Source organism: Panicum virgatum, chromosome 9N (genome assembly GCF_016808335.1).
Source record: "Panicum virgatum strain AP13 chromosome 9N, P.virgatum_v5, whole genome shotgun sequence".
NCBI lineage: Eukaryota > Viridiplantae > Streptophyta > Magnoliopsida > Poales > Poaceae > Panicum > Panicum virgatum.
The window spans coordinates 59587596-59604323 of NC_053153.1; the positions used below are offsets into that span (position 1 = coordinate 59587596).

General features: G+C 43.3%; 2 protein-coding genes and 1 long non-coding RNA gene across 6 annotated transcripts; all 3 read left to right on the forward strand.

Annotated features, from left to right (window-relative positions):
* The first annotated feature begins 1363 nt into the window (after nt 1-1363).
* LOC120691693 lies at nt 1364-3621 on the forward strand. Of its 3 annotated transcripts, none has more exons than XR_005682357.1 (4): nt 1364-1871; nt 1977-2133; nt 2598-2682; nt 3287-3621. It is a non-coding gene; the product is annotated as an uncharacterized LOC120691693 (long non-coding RNA). The 3 variants fall into 3 exon arrangements; XR_005682358.1 differs by having other exon boundaries at nt 1980-2133; XR_005682356.1 differs by having other exon boundaries at nt 1364-2133.
* A 4449-nt stretch (nt 3622-8070) lies between these two features.
* LOC120693058 (MOB kinase activator-like 1A) lies at nt 8071-11013 on the forward strand. Of its 2 annotated transcripts, none has more exons than XM_039976457.1 (7): nt 8071-8288; nt 8391-8439; nt 8590-8701; nt 8965-9058; nt 9193-9326; nt 9447-9610; nt 10591-11013. In XM_039976457.1, exons 1-7 carry the CDS (start codon nt 8263-8265, stop codon nt 10669-10671), a joined length of 660 nt encoding a protein of 219 aa, XP_039832391.1. In that variant the 5' UTR covers nt 8071-8262; the 3' UTR covers nt 10672-11013. The 2 variants fall into 2 exon arrangements, with proteins under 2 accessions (XP_039832391.1, XP_039832392.1); XM_039976458.1 differs by having other exon boundaries at nt 8075-8288; nt 8593-8701.
* A 2599-nt stretch (nt 11014-13612) lies between these two features.
* On the forward strand, nt 13613-16324 carry LOC120689190 (MOB kinase activator-like 1A). The gene is made up of 6 exons (XM_039971509.1): nt 13613-13678; nt 14416-14524; nt 15067-15160; nt 15448-15581; nt 15671-15834; nt 16228-16324. Exons 1-6 carry the CDS (start codon nt 13613-13615, stop codon nt 16300-16302), a joined length of 642 nt encoding a protein of 213 aa, XP_039827443.1. The 3' UTR covers nt 16303-16324.
* Nucleotides 16325-16728: the final 404 nt, after the last annotated feature.

A 16728-nucleotide genomic window follows, 5' to 3' on the forward strand; every position in this document is an offset into this window, starting at 1 on the left:
TAGTAGCCGGGAAGTGAAATTTCGGTACTTTTCGCCATTTTCTATTTTGAAATTTAAAAATTTAAAAATATTTATAAAAAATTCGGAAAAAATATGATAAAAAACTAGGTGTTCTTCTGAGCAAATAGGACTAGAACACACTCAAATCTAAGATCATTTGCTAGGCTAAAATTGCATTTTAGTTGAAAAACAAGGTTATTTGTAGTCTAATGAGGTAGAATTTGAGTTGGCATGAGAGTTAATGAAGTAGGAAAGCACACCTTTCAGAATGCTTTAACAATTCTCTATACAAATTGAATAAAAAAAATTCAAACACTGTCACATGAATTGATAACCAATTCAAATCATGTTTGTCCTGGATTTAAAACAACTTTCAATTGGATCAACCAATGTCTCTAAAATTTTATAGGCATATCCGTAATAACAAGAATAATAAAAGTCTAGTTGAGGCCTAAGAGAGAAAATGGAAGTTGTCACATGAAATGACAAGACTTTAAATTGGTGGTTTTTGAAATAATTAATTAACTTTCAAACCATTGCTCAAATGAAAAAGTTCCTGAAACAAAAGTTGTAGATCTCGAAAAACTGAACAAAGTTGGTATTCAAAAGTTTTTCATTTGACCTCCGAAACAGTAGAAAAATCACAACTGACACCATTTTTCGGTGGAAAATCACCGAATTTCGGTTGAAATCACCGAAATTTCGGTCGGAATTCACCGAAATTTTGTTTTTTGAATTTGAATTCTCTTTCCATTCGGAATTAGCGAAATTCGGTGAAATTTCGGCCGAAATTTCGTTTCTGACAGTTGACGGGATTTGGTAAAAAAACAAAATGGTAAACCCTGGTTGATACTCCATGAGAGATTCTTTTCCATGGAGGACTTCTTTCCCTTGTCGTTTTTCTCTGAGCTCCTTGGAGGCTGAGTGATGCATGGCTCCATGCAGGGGATCGCATTTCATTTGGGTTCTTTCTCAAGGCAGGGAGTGCATGCCCAAACGCCTGCTAGTGCTAGCTGGTTCGAGTGGAATCCAGCAACATGTGAGTAGATAAATTTGTAAAAGAGTCCTTAAGCCGTCAAACGATTTTTGAAAGATAAGAGAAGAAATCTTTAAAAACAATTAATTTTAATCGCTGTCATTAGCGGACTAACAGTTTCTTTTGCGGGCCGAAAGCCTTCCAGGCTCGAGAGAGGAAAGAAAGAAATATGCGTGTACGCCACCCAAGCTCCAGCTAGACTGCTAGAGAGATGATCGCCGTCATATCCTTCACGCATGCACGGCCCTCGCCCGCGAGTAATTTATCCTCTTCTGGTCGTCTCCGATATATATATACCTATGTGCTAATCTATACCCTAGGTGTAGATTAGTATTCTACACCCAACTGACCCATCCAGCCCACAAATCAACCAGCTAATCCAAACCCGGCTCCCACCACCCAGCCAGCCCACCCCTCCCGAGCCGTCCCCCAAGCTATCCAGCTTTTGCGTTCAGCGAGCACAAGCCGCGAGCGCGCGGAGCGCGGCGAGCGGCGAGTGTGAGACCTCCCCGGATCGACGGCGCATGGGGCCATCGGGAGCTACGGTGGGCGCGGCCAGCAGGGCCGTTGCGCGCAGGCCGGCGAGAGGCAACGGCCGCGGCCTTCGCAGGGAGCGGCGGTAGGCGCGGCCTGTGCGTGGAGCGGCGGCGCGGTTTTGTGGAGAGCCGCGACGGTGCAGCCTGCACGGAAAAGCGACCTGCGCAGATGCGCGCGCGGTGCACGGGGAGCGGGGAGCGCAGCACACGGGTGGAACAGAGATGGAGCACACGCATGCTAGGATTTAGGCGCAGCTCCCCTCATCCACATAATCTCTCTGATTTGGATGTGATAATAGGTAATGGATATCTGCCTCAGCAATTGAGCTCTCTCATCACCCAAATCTCTACACCCCCAATTGATTTTGCTGTGTAATTATGTAGGCACACGCGGTATGGCCCAGCAGGAGCAACTCGAGGAGCAGCATAGCCAGCGGGGGCGGCGCAAGGAGCAGTGCAGCTGGCTAGCAGCGCCGGTTTGAGGAGCAGGGGCGCGCGGCAGAGGGAGCAAAGGCGCCCCGGCCTGCAACTGGGGAGGTGGCGACGCAGGTAGCAGCAGTGGTGAGAAGCCCCACGCCTTCTTCTCCATGGAGCAGAATGGAAATTGAAAAATTACTGAACCTTCCAGTACTTCAGTAATTCATGCTATTGTTAGTTTCAGTATTTCAGTAGTTATGCTATTGTTAGTTTCAGTACTTCAGTAATCTATGCTAGCATTTAGTTTCAGTAGTTCAATTTTGTTTTTTTTCTTTTTAGTCTTAAGTAGTTTCATTAGCAATTTAGTAATTTTAGAAATAATTTGGTAGTTCAGCACTTCTTAGTAGTTTCATTATGCGTACGCACCCTCCCTTTTCCCTTTTGCATGAACCTGACAAGGAGCAAGGGAAAAGCTATCTTGATCCTACGCGTGGTGCTCCAAGGAGCATCACTCTGTATTATTTTTCTATTTTTTTCAATCCCCTAATCTGGGAATTTGTGTCCATGTATGCGCAATTTTTAAATTTTAATGGACATGTATGTTCTAGGTTTTCTTGGGGTTATGTTGGAAATGGAGACACGCTGATCCCATCAAGCTGGTCGTTATGCAGGCAACGTCACTAACAAATTGAGGTGAGAACGCAGAAGTATGGTTCAATATCCAAAAATCACATGCCCATTTTGTTGGCAATTACTAAATATTTTCTGATGTTGTAAACTACCCAATGTTGGCTAGTAGCTTTTGTTTGGATTTAGTATCAATAAATTTTTAGGTCTTGTAGATAATCCAGTATTTTATTTATTTATTACTGATGCGTGATCACAAAGAACTAAACCCCAATTCTGCTAGATATGGAGTCATTCTACCACCCTCACTTATGTTAATAAATATTAGTAATCCAGTAATACTTATAAATATTAGTAATCCCTCACCCAACAATAATTGTGTATTTTTTCAGTAATTCTCTGTAACCTAGTAATACTATGTACGATGGACATCATCCTCAGTAAAGCAGTAACTCAGTAATTCAGTATCTTATCGGTCTTGCTCTATTTTTCTCAGTGGTCTTTTTCAGAGTTTTACTGTTGTCTGGTTCATATGGGCATGTACTCCTTTTCGACTCAATGGCTCATGCACAGGACAATGGCACCAAGTTATTTCTTGGAAAAGTTCAGAAATGACATCAAGTTTCTCCTTTTTTTGCTCAAGGAGCTGATATTGTCCTTTTTGGTGTAGATTGGAGCTGTGACTGGTGTCTTACTTGCTGCTACCCTATTCATTGGCTTTGGATCTTTGTCCCTTTTCCTCAAATTATTGATGTTGATGCGAGTACTCTCTATGCATTAGCACCTTACTGTGGCCAGCGGGAGAGTTGGAAACAAAACCATGTAACTGATGCTGCAAATAAGACTTGATACTTTTTGCTTTTGTTTCTCTGAAATAAAGTGGGAACATCCTTAACTGTGTGGCAGATAGCAAGGTAGCTCATGTATCTCTATGGAAGTATGTAGACAGTAACAAAATCATGTACATGCTTGGATTCAGTAACGAGGAGATTCAGTTATTCAGTATTTTCTTTTAGTCCAGTATTTTTTCGTCGTATTTTTTGGTGACTTTACAGAGATCTAGTTATTGGATTCTTTAGTAATATAGAGATCTAGTAATTCAGAATTTTTTTATACATTGGTGGAATCAGGATTCCATGCAGACCAATAACTGTTGCAAAATGTGCATGTGTTTGAATTCAGCACTCGAGACTCAATAGTAGATATTCACATATGCTTGTATTCAGTATTATATACGTGCATTATTTTTTTCCCATTCACCCACACCTTGTTTTCATAAATCATTTTTTTTTCAATCAATAATGGTGTACCTTCCAAATGTTTAGTATTTTTTTTCATTCAGATTCAGTAATGCTTATAAATTTTATAAAGATTACTAGTATTGTGCATTTTCTTCCAGTAAATTCTCAGGTTTTTTGTGGTTGTTTTCTTTTCGGTATCGCACCATATACATGATTGGATTCAATAATAGGGAGATCCAGTAGAACCATTAATTTAGGAACATGTCATGACTAATACAGCCAGTAATCCAGTAATACAAGAGATCATTAGCAATGTAATTTTTTGTTTTATCAAAAGCAAACTAGCCATGGTACATCAGTAATTTTAGTATTCAAGTGTTTCGAGAAATCATCACTAATGATGAATCCAAGGAAGGCTGCGGGTCGGAGCGCATCTACTAACAAGGCAGATTTTGCTGGAGCTCGACTGCCTCATTGTAGTATCATATCCTTCCGTATCTGAAGCAGAGTGCTGCAAAGAAACTAAAAAACCAAAGAAGTAGATTACTGAACATTATTAGTATTACTGAACTACTAGATTAAAAAGCAAAATACTTAAATACTAGACTACTGAACTATATTATATTGAATAGATCTCACACTTAAAACACGAACATTGTTTTGCTAGTGGATTTTAAATAAGGGATTGGGAGTTTTGAATATAACGCTCTCTCTTCTTTTTAGTAATTGCCCAAATGAATATAGCTACTGAAACTACTGAATTTCACTACGACTCAACAAATCACAGCATTTTTTCGATCCACGAGAAGTGAGATTAGCTCAATTACTGAGAATCAGGGGTTTTTTAGCTGAAAGAGAAACGAGATTAGCACAATTAGATGAGAATCGGAGCTTCAAAGCTCCATGGACCTCCTCATACCGCCACTGCTCCAGGCACGTCCCTACTCCTTTCACAGCAGCCGCTTCCCGTCGCGCGCGGCAGGCCCCCATGCCGCTGCTTCTGTCACTGGCCGTGCTCCCCGATCGTCCGAGTGCTGCTCCATATGCCGCGGGGCTGCGCTCCCCGCGCAGCTCCGGCTCTGCTCCACGCTGGGCGCTGCGCGCGCCGCCGCCTTCTGCCCTGCGCACGCCGCACGCGATTGAGCCGTCCGCCGTGCGCTCTGCACCGGTTGCGCCGCCATTGCCGCACGCCGCCGCTCCGCTTCCTCCCCACGCCGCGCCGTCCCCGTCGACCCTGCGAGCGCTGCCGAAGCTACCACGCAACGGCTCGTGCTCGCCGCGCTTCGCGCGGCTCGCGGCTCACGCTCGTGATTATATCTTGGTTGCTGGTGGGAACAGGTGGACGGAGGGTCTAGTTGGTGGGGTGGATGGGTTGGGCCGATTGGTGGGAGGTTACTAGGTTGGTTAGGTGTAGAATCCCATTCTACACCTAGGGTGTAGAATAGCGCTGCCATATATATATATATATATATATATATATATATATATATAATTTAATCCATATTGTTGTTGCGCAAGAAACACCCTGTGCGTGTGTAAAATTCATGTCTGCATGCTGTAGAAATTAAATTTGCATATTAGGAAAATACTTAAACTGCACTACTAGCGTCCGAACTTCCGATAGATCATAAATTTCTCAACTGATCGTCTATCGCAACATTGATAGATACTAATAGTTGAAACATTAGAAATCGACGTTTGCAACATTAAGAAAATATGTATACAGTTGATTCTGACATGTGTTTTGAGGATGACCAGGGTCAGCGGATGGGACCTCAGTCACATCTACTGTGGGAGTGGCGTTCTGACGCCGCCCGTCCTTTGAGCCGTGGCGGAGTGGCTGGCCTTTAATGCCTTCGTACGGCGGGCGGTTGGGCGGCGGGGCCGTTTGTCCCTTGTGCCGAGAGACGGCCTCGAGCGAGGCGGAGGTGAGTTACCCGCTCGAGAGTAGATCCGCTACCCTCGAGCGAGGCGGAAGTGTGTTGCGCGGTCGAGGGTCCGGGGGGGGGGGGGGGGGGTGTCCTCGAGCGAGGCGGAGAATGAATCACCCGCTCGAGGGTAGATTCGCTACCCTCGAGCGAGGTGGAGATTGTCCAGCGGGCCCGGGAGGGACCCTCCAGCGAGGCGGAGATCGTTCCGCGGGTTCGAGGGGATGTGAATGGGCCGCGTGCTGGGCTTTATTGAGTCTTTTCCTTTCTTCCGGATTGGAAGGAGGCCGTGGGCCTAGTTGACTTAACAGGTGTTTGTGTTTTTAAAAGCGGTCTTAGTATCCCGATTAGGGTGTCCCTAATTGTGGCACCCGACAAGTGGTTAGTGTAATGATGGATCATAATTTGATAAGATTTGCGTTCTTGCATTTTCATTATTGTGTTCCTTTCCCGGAACAATCCTAGCGTCGCGTTGCGAGATATTTATCGGAGATTTGCCTCTAGGTGGCTAGTTTTCTTTGCCACGCCATCCTAAAATTTGGGCCAAAAGGACTATTTTAGTTCAAAATTTAACTTGTCAGCTGTAATTATCCAGTTACACATAAACTAATCCGACGAGGTACATACTTGGTTCTTGCGCATACGCTTAAATTTCATCAGTTCTACTCCCGTCTCATGATATAGCTACTAGCATTAGTTTTATCCTAAGCCAATATATTTAAGTTTGACCATGAAGGATAGCAAAAATAGCGAAATGGCCTGTAGCCTAGTGGTTATACAAGAGCCTCGGTAGTACCTGAGGTCTTGAGTTCGACTCCTAAGGCTTAGTCTTCGAAAATACTCATAAAGGTAGGGTTTGCATAAGTGTATTCATTGAGGTGTGAGTATGCGTGCGTTGTGAGTGTCTGAGTTGTACTATATAATCTAAAAAAAGATAGCAAAATATCATACAAATTGATTCGTTGTAAACCCAACTACAGCAACATGTATTTTTTCCGATTCAAAATAAATTATTTTGGGAGACACTGTCGGTTAAAGATAAAAATATTTAACCTAGGATAAATTTTAAAAATACATATTCCAAGACTGATGGAACAAGAGAGATTCGGTTGCCGACCTCTTGTTGAAACTCCATGAGAGATTCTTTTCCAAGAAGGACTTCTTTCCCTTGTCGTTTTTCTCTGCGCTCCTTGGAGGCTGAGCGATGCATGGCTCCATGCAGGGAATCGCATTTCATTTGGGTTCTTTCTCAAGGCAGGGAGTGCATGCCCAAACGCCTGCTAGTGCTAGCTGGTTCGAGTGGAATCCAGCAACATGTGAGTAGATAAATTTGTACAAGAGTCCTTAAGCCGTCAAACGATTTTTGAAAGATAAGAGAAGAAATCTTTAAAAACAATTAATTTTAATCGCTGTCATTAGCGGACTAACAGTTTCTTTTGCGGGCCGAAAGCCTTCCAGGCTCGAGAGAGGAAAGAAAGAAATATGCGTGTACGCCACCCAAGCTCCAGCTAGACTGCTAGAGAGATGATCGCCGTCCTATCCTTCACGCATGCACGGCCCTCGCCCGCGAATAATATATATATTATTTAATCCATATTGTTATTGCGCAAGAAACACCCTGTGCGTGTGTAAAATTCATGTCTGCATGCTGTAGAAATTAAATTTGCATATTAGGAAAATACTTAAACTACACTACTAGCGTCCGAACTTCCGATAGATCATAAATTTCTCAACTGATCGTCTATCGCAACATTGATAGATACTAATAGTTGAAACATTAGAAATCGACGCTTGCAACATTAAGAAAATATGTATACAGTTGATTCTGACATGTGATTTGAGGATGGAAATTCCTTACGCAATAATAACATCACGTTTAATGCAAAATCGACTACGAATATAAAAATATAAAAATAAAAAAGACGCGTGACGAGAGCCCAGGCAGGCAGGCAGGCGGCCATCAACACCCCCCGAATCCAATCGCAGCGACAGGAGGAAACCACCCAGGCAAAAGGGGCGGCGGGCGGGCGGGGAGCGGATCACAGCCGAGCCGGGGCTTGCTGCTTGCATCATCAGCACGCGCGGGCGAAGCGGAAGGAACTCAACTGAAGCGGCTTGCCAGGCAAGGCAAGGGGGCGGCCAGCAGGCGAGGGGTTGGCTGGCCCTAGTCTCCGTCACCGCCAGCCTGGCTGCCTGCCTGCCCCTCTCCGTTTCTCTCTCTACTTCTCCCTCCCTCGCTGTCGACGGCGATGGCCATATCCGTGTACGTAACCTGCCCCGGGTATATATGTATATATATTACCTTCTCAGGGGGTTGGTTCAGAATTCAGAACCGCGGACGATCCAATCCAACAGAGAGAGGATTTATACATAAACCCTGCAACTACTTTCTTCTTTCTTTTGTTCGTCGTCGGCAGCTGTCTCTAAACTCTCCCGCGGCGGCTCCTCAGTCCTCACCCGGAGGGTCGGAGGAGAAGATGAGCTTCTTCGCCCGCGGCAGCAGGTTAGCAGATAGATGAGGATTCCACCTTCCACCTCTGGGTTTCCTTTGCTGGCTGATGCTTGATTGCGCTTGCGCCTGCCTGCCTGCCTGACGACGGCGCAGGAACCAGAGGACCTTCAGGCCCAAGAAGAGCGCGCCCTCGGGAAACAAGGTACGGCCTGGGCCATCCGCTCGCGAGCTCTCGGTACAACTTATCTGTGCAAAAAGCTTTATAAATAGACTTTATTTAGTACTTCAAATTAGCAAGATTCTTTCGCAAAATTTTTTTGCGTTTCAACTAAACAGGGCCTGAGACTGTCAGCAGGGTATGCAGCTGAAAAGGCACATCGACGCCACTCTCGGCAGCGGCAACCTGCGCGAGGCGGTACGTCTGCCCATCGGGGAGGACCTCAACGAGTGGCTGGCCGTCAACAGTAAATCCTTCATCCTTAGTTTCAGTTCTTGATCGACCACCGTGTTAACAACTTCATGAATCATGCATGACACCTGTTTTTCCAGTAGTAAGAAACTAAGAACGATGTAGTAGTAGTAACAAGTCTCAAGTCTGTCTTTATGGTCATGTTTCTGTGGGCTGTCGAACCAGCACAACCATATATGTCTTGAAGAGTTTTGAAGGCATTCCACTTTGCAGTGTATTAATTATTACTAACTTGCCGTGCTTCTTTTGTGATGGCAGCTGTTGACTTCTTCAACCAAGTAAACATTCTGTACGGCACCCTGATGGAGTTTTGCACGCCAGCTACCTGCCCGACCATGTCAGCCGGACCAAAGTACAGTATAATCTTGCTTCTTCGTACCCACAAATACAGTCAAACAACTAGTTTAAGAACGAATCTATATCGTCATTATAAAAACATCACACTGTTGCAAACTGTCTGATGAATGAAAAACGAAATCTTGGCAGATATGAGTACAGATGGGCTGATGGAGTCAAGATCAAGAGGCCTATCGAGGTCTCTGCACCAAAGTACGTTGAGTACCTGATGGATTGGATAGAAGCCCAGCTCGACGATGAAAACATATTCCCTCAGAAGCTTGGTAATTGTTTGTTCGTTACAAAGTATATAGTACATCACTTGAAACCATGTGCATTTTGATTTAATTTGAGAATATTTTTAGTCTAATCATGTGTTTCGGTTCCAATTTCTGATGCCGTAGGGGCTCCTTTCCCTTCCAACTTCCGTGACGTCGTCAAGACGATCTTCAAGCGTCTCTTCAGGGTGTATGCGCACATATACCACTCGCACTTTCAGGTGATTATGAAGCTCCAGGAAGAGGCGCATCTCAATACTTGCTTCAAGCACTTCACACTCTTCACATTGGTAATTCTACTCAATGCACTTGTTTGCCCCATTTCCTTGGTAATTGGTAAAACAAAGTAGTAAAATTCTTCTTCTGTAGACAAAACAGCAAAAAAAAAAAGGAATAGCAACTCAGCAAGTCCATTTTAACCATCGACTCAAGGAAAATAGCTCTCTTTCTTATTTATTTATTCTTAGTTTATTTCACTCTAGTATGCTCTTAATTGAATTAGTACACCTTTCTTCTATTCTAAGAATTACAGACATTATTTACATCCCAAATAAGAGATTAGTGGTTCTACCTTTCCCACAATTTGCTAGACTTGTTACATTTTCCAGCTGCTTATGGTGACCTGGTTTTATTTTCCAGCTTTGTTGATTATGGCATTTACCTATATTTATATATCATGCATCCAGCTCAGGTTTCATAGATTGCTTTGGCATATATTCCCAATAGATAGCTTTTACCTGTTGACTTTCTCTCTCATCATAGTCAAAGCTAAAAAAAGTTGAGCTTGACAACAAACCAATCTTGTTCTGGCTGCCGCTAGCGCTGATCAGATCAATAGCATGTTGCAAACCATCTTATTAACATGCAATCCGAGAGGAGGTGGTTGCCTTTGGTGCAGCGATTCAATCGTTCAAATGCTTTTGCCTTCTTGCTTTAGAAGTTGTGATGCATCATTCAGCACACTACCATTCGATTAATTTACAAAAGGAACTAAAGAAAATCGATTTGTTGCATACCTTGCTTATTACAATGATGATCTTCTGTCAGACACTAAACTGAACTAAGTGCCTGACAGCTAATATATAGTTGGTCCGTCTCTGTGATTAGTAGAATATTTAATAGGGAGTTGAGTAGATATTGCTTTAATGCATTTTTGCAAGTTTCATAAAAAAAATGCAGTTTTGCAATGCTGAAAATCTTCATGTGAAAAAATGCTTCTTGCAAATGCTGCGGCGACTGCAAATTAACCTAACTCGTTTTTGTCCCGCAGGAATTCCGGCTGATCGACAGGGCAGAGCTGGCTCCTCTCAGCGAGTTGATTGACCCCATAATACTTGGGAGAGAGCTTTGATGACGCCAAGTGTGGATAGAATTTTTTTTCTCTCCTGATTAATTTTTTGATCAATTCGGATGGAACGTCTCCATTTACATTTTTGGAAGCATATATTATAGGCTAGCAGTTCGCAAGTCAGATGTGTTCTGTAGCAGCCTGATCGCAACGTCATCAGTGAAAATGGAGTGGTTCTTGATCCGCATCAGAAGGGTGCCTCGGTTGGTTAATGTTTCTATTGCTCGTGGCTGCTGCTAAACTGCAGTGGGCCTTCGTGAATCATGTATATAGTTTCAGACGACTGATTCGGACCGCTATTGGGCTAATAACGGTTTGGGCCTGAGTTTTGCCCAATTTTGGATGACAGATAAGTTGTTTGGTGGCGGCTACACGTCGCATGGCGTGATGGCAACCAGCCGGTTTTATAGTTGATAGAAACTTGAGTGTTGTTACTAAGAACTAGGATCAAGGATCTACTCTGGTTAAGAGAAACTGCTACGTACACCCACCGTACCAGTCATGAAAAATATGATTAATTATTATGGACATGCGCACAGTCGTCCAGTGTTCACTCTGTAGGTTATAATAGGCACAATTGTAGCATCTTATTGGCTATCTAGCTTCATCTATACTAGTTAACTACTATATCATGGTATATTATTGGCTCTGACAAAGCTCTTGATCTTGGATCTGGAGCTATATATATAGGTATGTCAAGAGTATTTAAATAGATCATCTTGTTCATAGATTTAGATAAATATTTGACCATTTTAATTTAATCTACAAACTATATCCAACCTAGATTACAAATAGCCCAATCAACGCGATTGTAGAATTCATATTGGCGGCTACCATCTGTATAGGCCAAAGTTTCAGTGTTTTACTCGTCTTATCTCATACTTTTAGTCCCATTACTAGTTATAATTATTGGCATGTTCACATAATTTATGTTGGGTGATACCGATAAAAAATTTCAGCAAGTACTCATTTTATCACCTTTCTTAGTCCATTAGTGAATTTAATTGCCTTTTCACCCATGCCCTCATATGCCAAGACATCAAAAATATGCATCTTGTTATGTCCCGTTATTAATTAGTAGAATTATGTCTCGAAATTTCACTTATCACCTTTCTTAATCCTCTACCGGTACAAACTGAACATGTTTCCTAACTTGCGATACAAACCAAACCAGACGTCATTTACTTCTTGTATATGTTTGCACTATAGTTCATTATAGACACAATTGTAACCGTCTTACCTACTATCTCAACGGTTACTACTTATCTCGTAGATGCCATCCCATCCACAAGAACATCATTATCAAATGCCGTTAGTAGTGCCAAATTCTTTCTTTCGGTGTGTCTATTTTAGGAAACACATGAAAACTACTTAAACGTTGTATTGTATGGATGTCCTATCTATTTTTGTCCATGTGTTCAATACCGTACCATATGCTCGGAATGTAACTTGTCGTATTCTGATCTTGTACCCTTTTCGGGTAGTCATGTTATCGGAGTCACTTATCACCATTTTATAGGCTATCATACCTCTCTATGTTTGTCGCGGAGCATAGAGCAGCCATTACCATCATCTTCCTTTCGTAAACATGCATGATGAGCATGTCTTTTATTGAAAAGAGTATTCCCACCGTTGGCATGCCTATTTCAGGAAATACATGAAAAGTACTTCAATATTGCCTTGACCTACTTTCTATTTTCCGCCATCTGATGTATATCATAAATCCGGAACATAACGTATACCCGGAACGTATAACCGGAACTATCATATCACCCTTTCGGATAACGGGTGTTGCTACTAGAGATAGCGCTACCACCAAGTTCCTCCGGCTACCGTAGCTCTAGTCTTTGTCACTGAGCATGATGCTCCCACTACCATCTTTTCTTCATGGACGTGCCTAATTAATAATGCATTTTTCATTAACAAGAATTCACTGTTATTACCATCTTCCTTTTCACGAGCCGCTGGGGCACCATCTCCAGTAGGGCCTAGGGATGCAAAGTGGCGACTCTTAGGTAAGCAAGGCTCTCTTTAGTTCGAATATTTATGTTACTTTTTGAAATAGAACCTTATTTACAAATATTTAAATTAAATAGGTGGAGGTGCATTATCACCAATTTATTTACACCCCTACTATAACTTGAAACTAGGGTCCATGTCATAAAAATTAAACCTGACAGCTCAACGATGTACTATGTCCGTGACAGGCAGCCGAGGTACGGTCCGCGTGCATGCCCCGCGCCGCGGCGGGTGGCGCCAGGTGAAACTAGGGGTGGTAATGGGCCATGGTCCTAGTGGCCTCTTCACAGCCCAACAAGATTTTTAATTTTTTAACTCAAAATTGTATAAGATTAGAGTCCGGCCCTTTTAGGGCCCGGCCCTTGTAGAACTCGGTCCTTGAATTTTCTAGCTCAAAATGTTGGACCCTTTACCACCCTACGTGAAACTGAACCACCCGGCCCCATACAACGCGCTGCTTACCAGGCAAGGCAGCCAGCACGGTACGTGAAACTGCTCGCTCTGCGTCACCGCCAGCACGGCTCGATTGCTTTCCCTCCTCTCACGCTCGATGTCGATGATGACACACGGCCGTATCAGTGTACGTCACGGTCAGTTCTCGCGGCTATATATACACACACTCGGAAGAACTGTGAATCCAGCAGAGGATCTGTCTCCGTCGCCCTCACCACTTCTTCCTGGTCGTCGACTCTGATCGAGCTTCGGCTCATCAGCAACTGCTCCGGCGACTGCGGATACGTCGGACGGAGGAGAGAAGATGAGCTTCCTTGCGCTTGCTCCTAGCAGCAGCAGGTTAGCAGATGACAATTATTCTTCCTGATCTATCTCCGATAGATCCATCGATCTTTGTCCGAGTCGATTCTGATGTCAAGCTAAGCACTTGATCTGTCTCGATCTCTTGCCTGACGCGGCCTCCTATCCGGCGATGGATCGCACTTGCAGGATCCAGAGGACCTTCAGGCAAAAGAAGAGCGCGCCGTCTGGGAACAAGGTATGTATACTCTCGCTGGAACTGTAAACGCACGTCGCGCGGTGAATTACTTCTGAATTCTATCTTATCGTATGTCGCGAGTGTGTGGGCTTTATTTCACTGAATTCGAACGCGCACCTGCCCAATGCCCATGTACGTGTTTCACAGAATTTGATTTTGGTCAGGCTCAGGCCTGCATGTTATGTTATAGAAGGATGTAATTAAACAGATGCTGAAAGTTGATATAGCTAGGTTCAAGTAGTGATGATATATATATTTTGCCTGCTAGCTGTTGATTGTTTATATATACCCGTATATCTGTTTGCTTTACTAGTTTATCAGCACCGCTATCTCCCTCCCCAACAAAGCTCGATCTACGAGTGGGAGAAATTAGCTAGTGAATCATAACTCGGTCGATCTACGAGTTGGAGATGGAATCCACAGTTCCGTCCAGATGGCCTTTTTCACTAGAAACTGAAACCAGCTTCTCTTTCTTTTATGTTTTGCCTTTTGTCTTGTCAGGCCTGCTTGGGTTGTTTCTTTGAAACGCATGTAGATGTAGGTTTCTTGCAACGCCAAAACTCTCTCAGCAAAGCTAGCAAAAAGAGTTATGAAAGAACGACGAGGTTCTGGAACTTAGCTGCGCATCACGTTATTTTCTCACAACTGGCCGTAGATATGTGTGCTATGCATCTCTATCTGTATGCTCGATCGATTCTAATAGCTAGTATAACCTGAAAGTTTGTGATTCTTTCCAGGGCATTCAGTTGAAGAAGTACATCGACAAGACTCTAGGCGAGGGTGACCTGCGAGAGGCAGTCCGTCTGCCCATCGGGGAGGACCTCAACGAGTGGCTGGCTGTCAACAGTAAATTCTAGATCCTCAATTTCAGTTCTTAATCTTTTTTTTTGAAATGAGAAATTTTATTCATTTCAAACACAATAAATCAAGGTGATATATTGTCTTGAAAATTCCCGGCCTCTGCATAAACGGCACACAGCCCAAAAGAGAGTATGAAACAGCCTAACACACTAATGACTGCCAATCCTAAGACTAGACCGCCACCCATGTGCCCGGGTAAAAAAATTCTTGGCCACTTGCGTGCCAAGAAGTGAGATGCCGCCACAAACTTGTCCTGCAAATAATGATGTTGAAGGATAGCCCACGAACGGAGCCAATGCATTGTCGTTCAGTTCTTAATCTACCATGCAAAGAAATTCAGAATCCTATTTTATGTTACAGTAAGATTAGGAACAAGCCATGCATGACTCTTCTTGTAGTCTTATTCAGCGCGCTTCAGTCTTGTATTCTTGTTCATCAGCGCTTTAGTTAATATACATAACCCTGAATGTTTGTGCTAGTGTACGTAGTAGTACTACTAACTTGCAGTGCTTATGTTGTGATGGCAGCTGTCGACTTCTTCAACAATGTGAACATGATGTACAGCACCCTGATGGAGGTCTGCACGCCAGCTGCCTGCCCGACCATGTCGGCTGGACCAAAGTATACACTACTATCTTTCTTTTTATTCTAGCTTCTTCGTACCCACGAATGCAATATTGCAATTGTCAGACAGATAATCATCCTTTCGACTTGTCTGCTTTCGGCTTATTTCAACTTATTCCGGTCTATTCTCTCTCATACAACACTATTGCACTATTGAATAAGTTGGAAAAAGCTAAAATAAACAAAAAAGTAGACAAAGTGAACATTGTAATAAGAATCTATCAGACTGTAATACAAGGAAGTGTCACACTTCCAACTGTCTGACGAAAATGAAATATCCACAGGTATGAGTACAGGTGGGCTGATGGAGTCAAGGTCAAGAGGCCTATCGCGGTGTCTGCACCAAAGTACGTGGAGTACCTAATGGACTGGATAGAAGCCCAGCTGGATGATGCAGATATATTCCCTCAACATTTTGGTAACTTGCTCGTTGTTCATTATAAAGCACACAACACTGCGAACTGCACATTGATCATGTGTTCTTGTTGGAAATTGTGATGCCAACAGGGGCTCCTTTCCCTCCCAACTTCCGCGACGTCGTCAAGACGATCTTGAAGCGCCTCTTCAGGGTGTATGCGCACATCTACCACTCGCATTTTCAGATGATTATGAACCTCGAGGAAGTGAAGCATCTCAATACTTGCTTCAAGCACTTCACTCTCTTCATAATGGTAAATTCTCTATGCACCCTGAAATTACAGTTTTCAGGAGTCCTTTTGTCAGGTTTTCAGTTGTGATGCACCATTATTCAGCGCGTAAATATTTGTTAGAGGGACACTAACATTGGATTAGTTGCTTACAAAAGATGAGAGAACATTCGATTTGTCGCATGGCATGATAACTTCCCTACATCCCTACAAGAATGACCTTTTGTCCAACAGTAGCTAGACTAAACATGACAAACATTCGTTCTTCATCCGTCCTGATAATGAGTGGATTATATCCTAATAGCTGTGATTCAGTTATGCAATCTATGCAATAATAGTGAAAATCTTCATCTGAAAAAAAACGCAATCGTGTAAAATGTTGTTACTGGAAATTAATGTAACTTTTTTTGTGCGCAGGAATTCCAGCTGATCGACAAGGAAGAGCTGGCTCCCCTCAACGAGCTGATCGAACCCATAATGCTTGGGCGCTAAACCATCCAGAGAGGGAGAGAGAGACTTTGATGAGACCAAGTGCTGAGAGAGTTATTCTACTCTCCCGTTTAATCTAATCACCCGGCCCGGATGTAACATCTCCATTTACATTTTGGAACTTGTTTGGTTAAAATGTGGGGGGGGGGGGGGGGGGGGGTTGTTTTGTTTGATCCGTATCAGTATCACCTGGGTACCTCGGTTCTGCTTTGCTAGGTGCTGCTGTGCTAATTAACTGCAATGGATCTTCGTGGATCATATCTAGTTTCAGACGAGTTCTGATCGGATTCTGACCGTTGTGCTAATGGTTTAGGGCGGAATTTTGCCCAAATTTGGATTAGCAATAAGCTGGCTAGCGGCAGCTACCTGTAGGTTGTATAGCATTTCATGTGGCAACCAAATTTTTTGTTCGCTAGAACTTCTGATCAT

Coding starts and splice junctions, on each gene's coding strand:
- LOC120689190 (XM_039971509.1), top strand. CDS start 13,613: ATGGATCGCACTTGCAGGATCCAGAGGACCTTCAGGCAAAAGAAGAGC. Junction 13,679..14,415: donor GCGCGCCGTCTGGGAACAAG/GTATGTATACTC, acceptor GATTCTTTCCAG/GGCATTCAGTTGAAGAAGTA. Junction 14,525..15,066: donor CGAGTGGCTGGCTGTCAACA/GTAAATTCTAGA, acceptor TTGTGATGGCAG/CTGTCGACTTCTTCAACAAT.
- LOC120693058 (XM_039976457.1), top strand. CDS start 8,263: ATGAGCTTCTTCGCCCGCGGCAGCAG. Junction 8,440..8,589: donor GCGCGCCCTCGGGAAACAAG/GTACGGCCTGGG, acceptor TGAGACTGTCAG/CAGGGTATGCAGCTGAAAAG. Junction 9,059..9,192: donor ACCATGTCAGCCGGACCAAA/GTACAGTATAAT, acceptor AAATCTTGGCAG/ATATGAGTACAGATGGGCTG.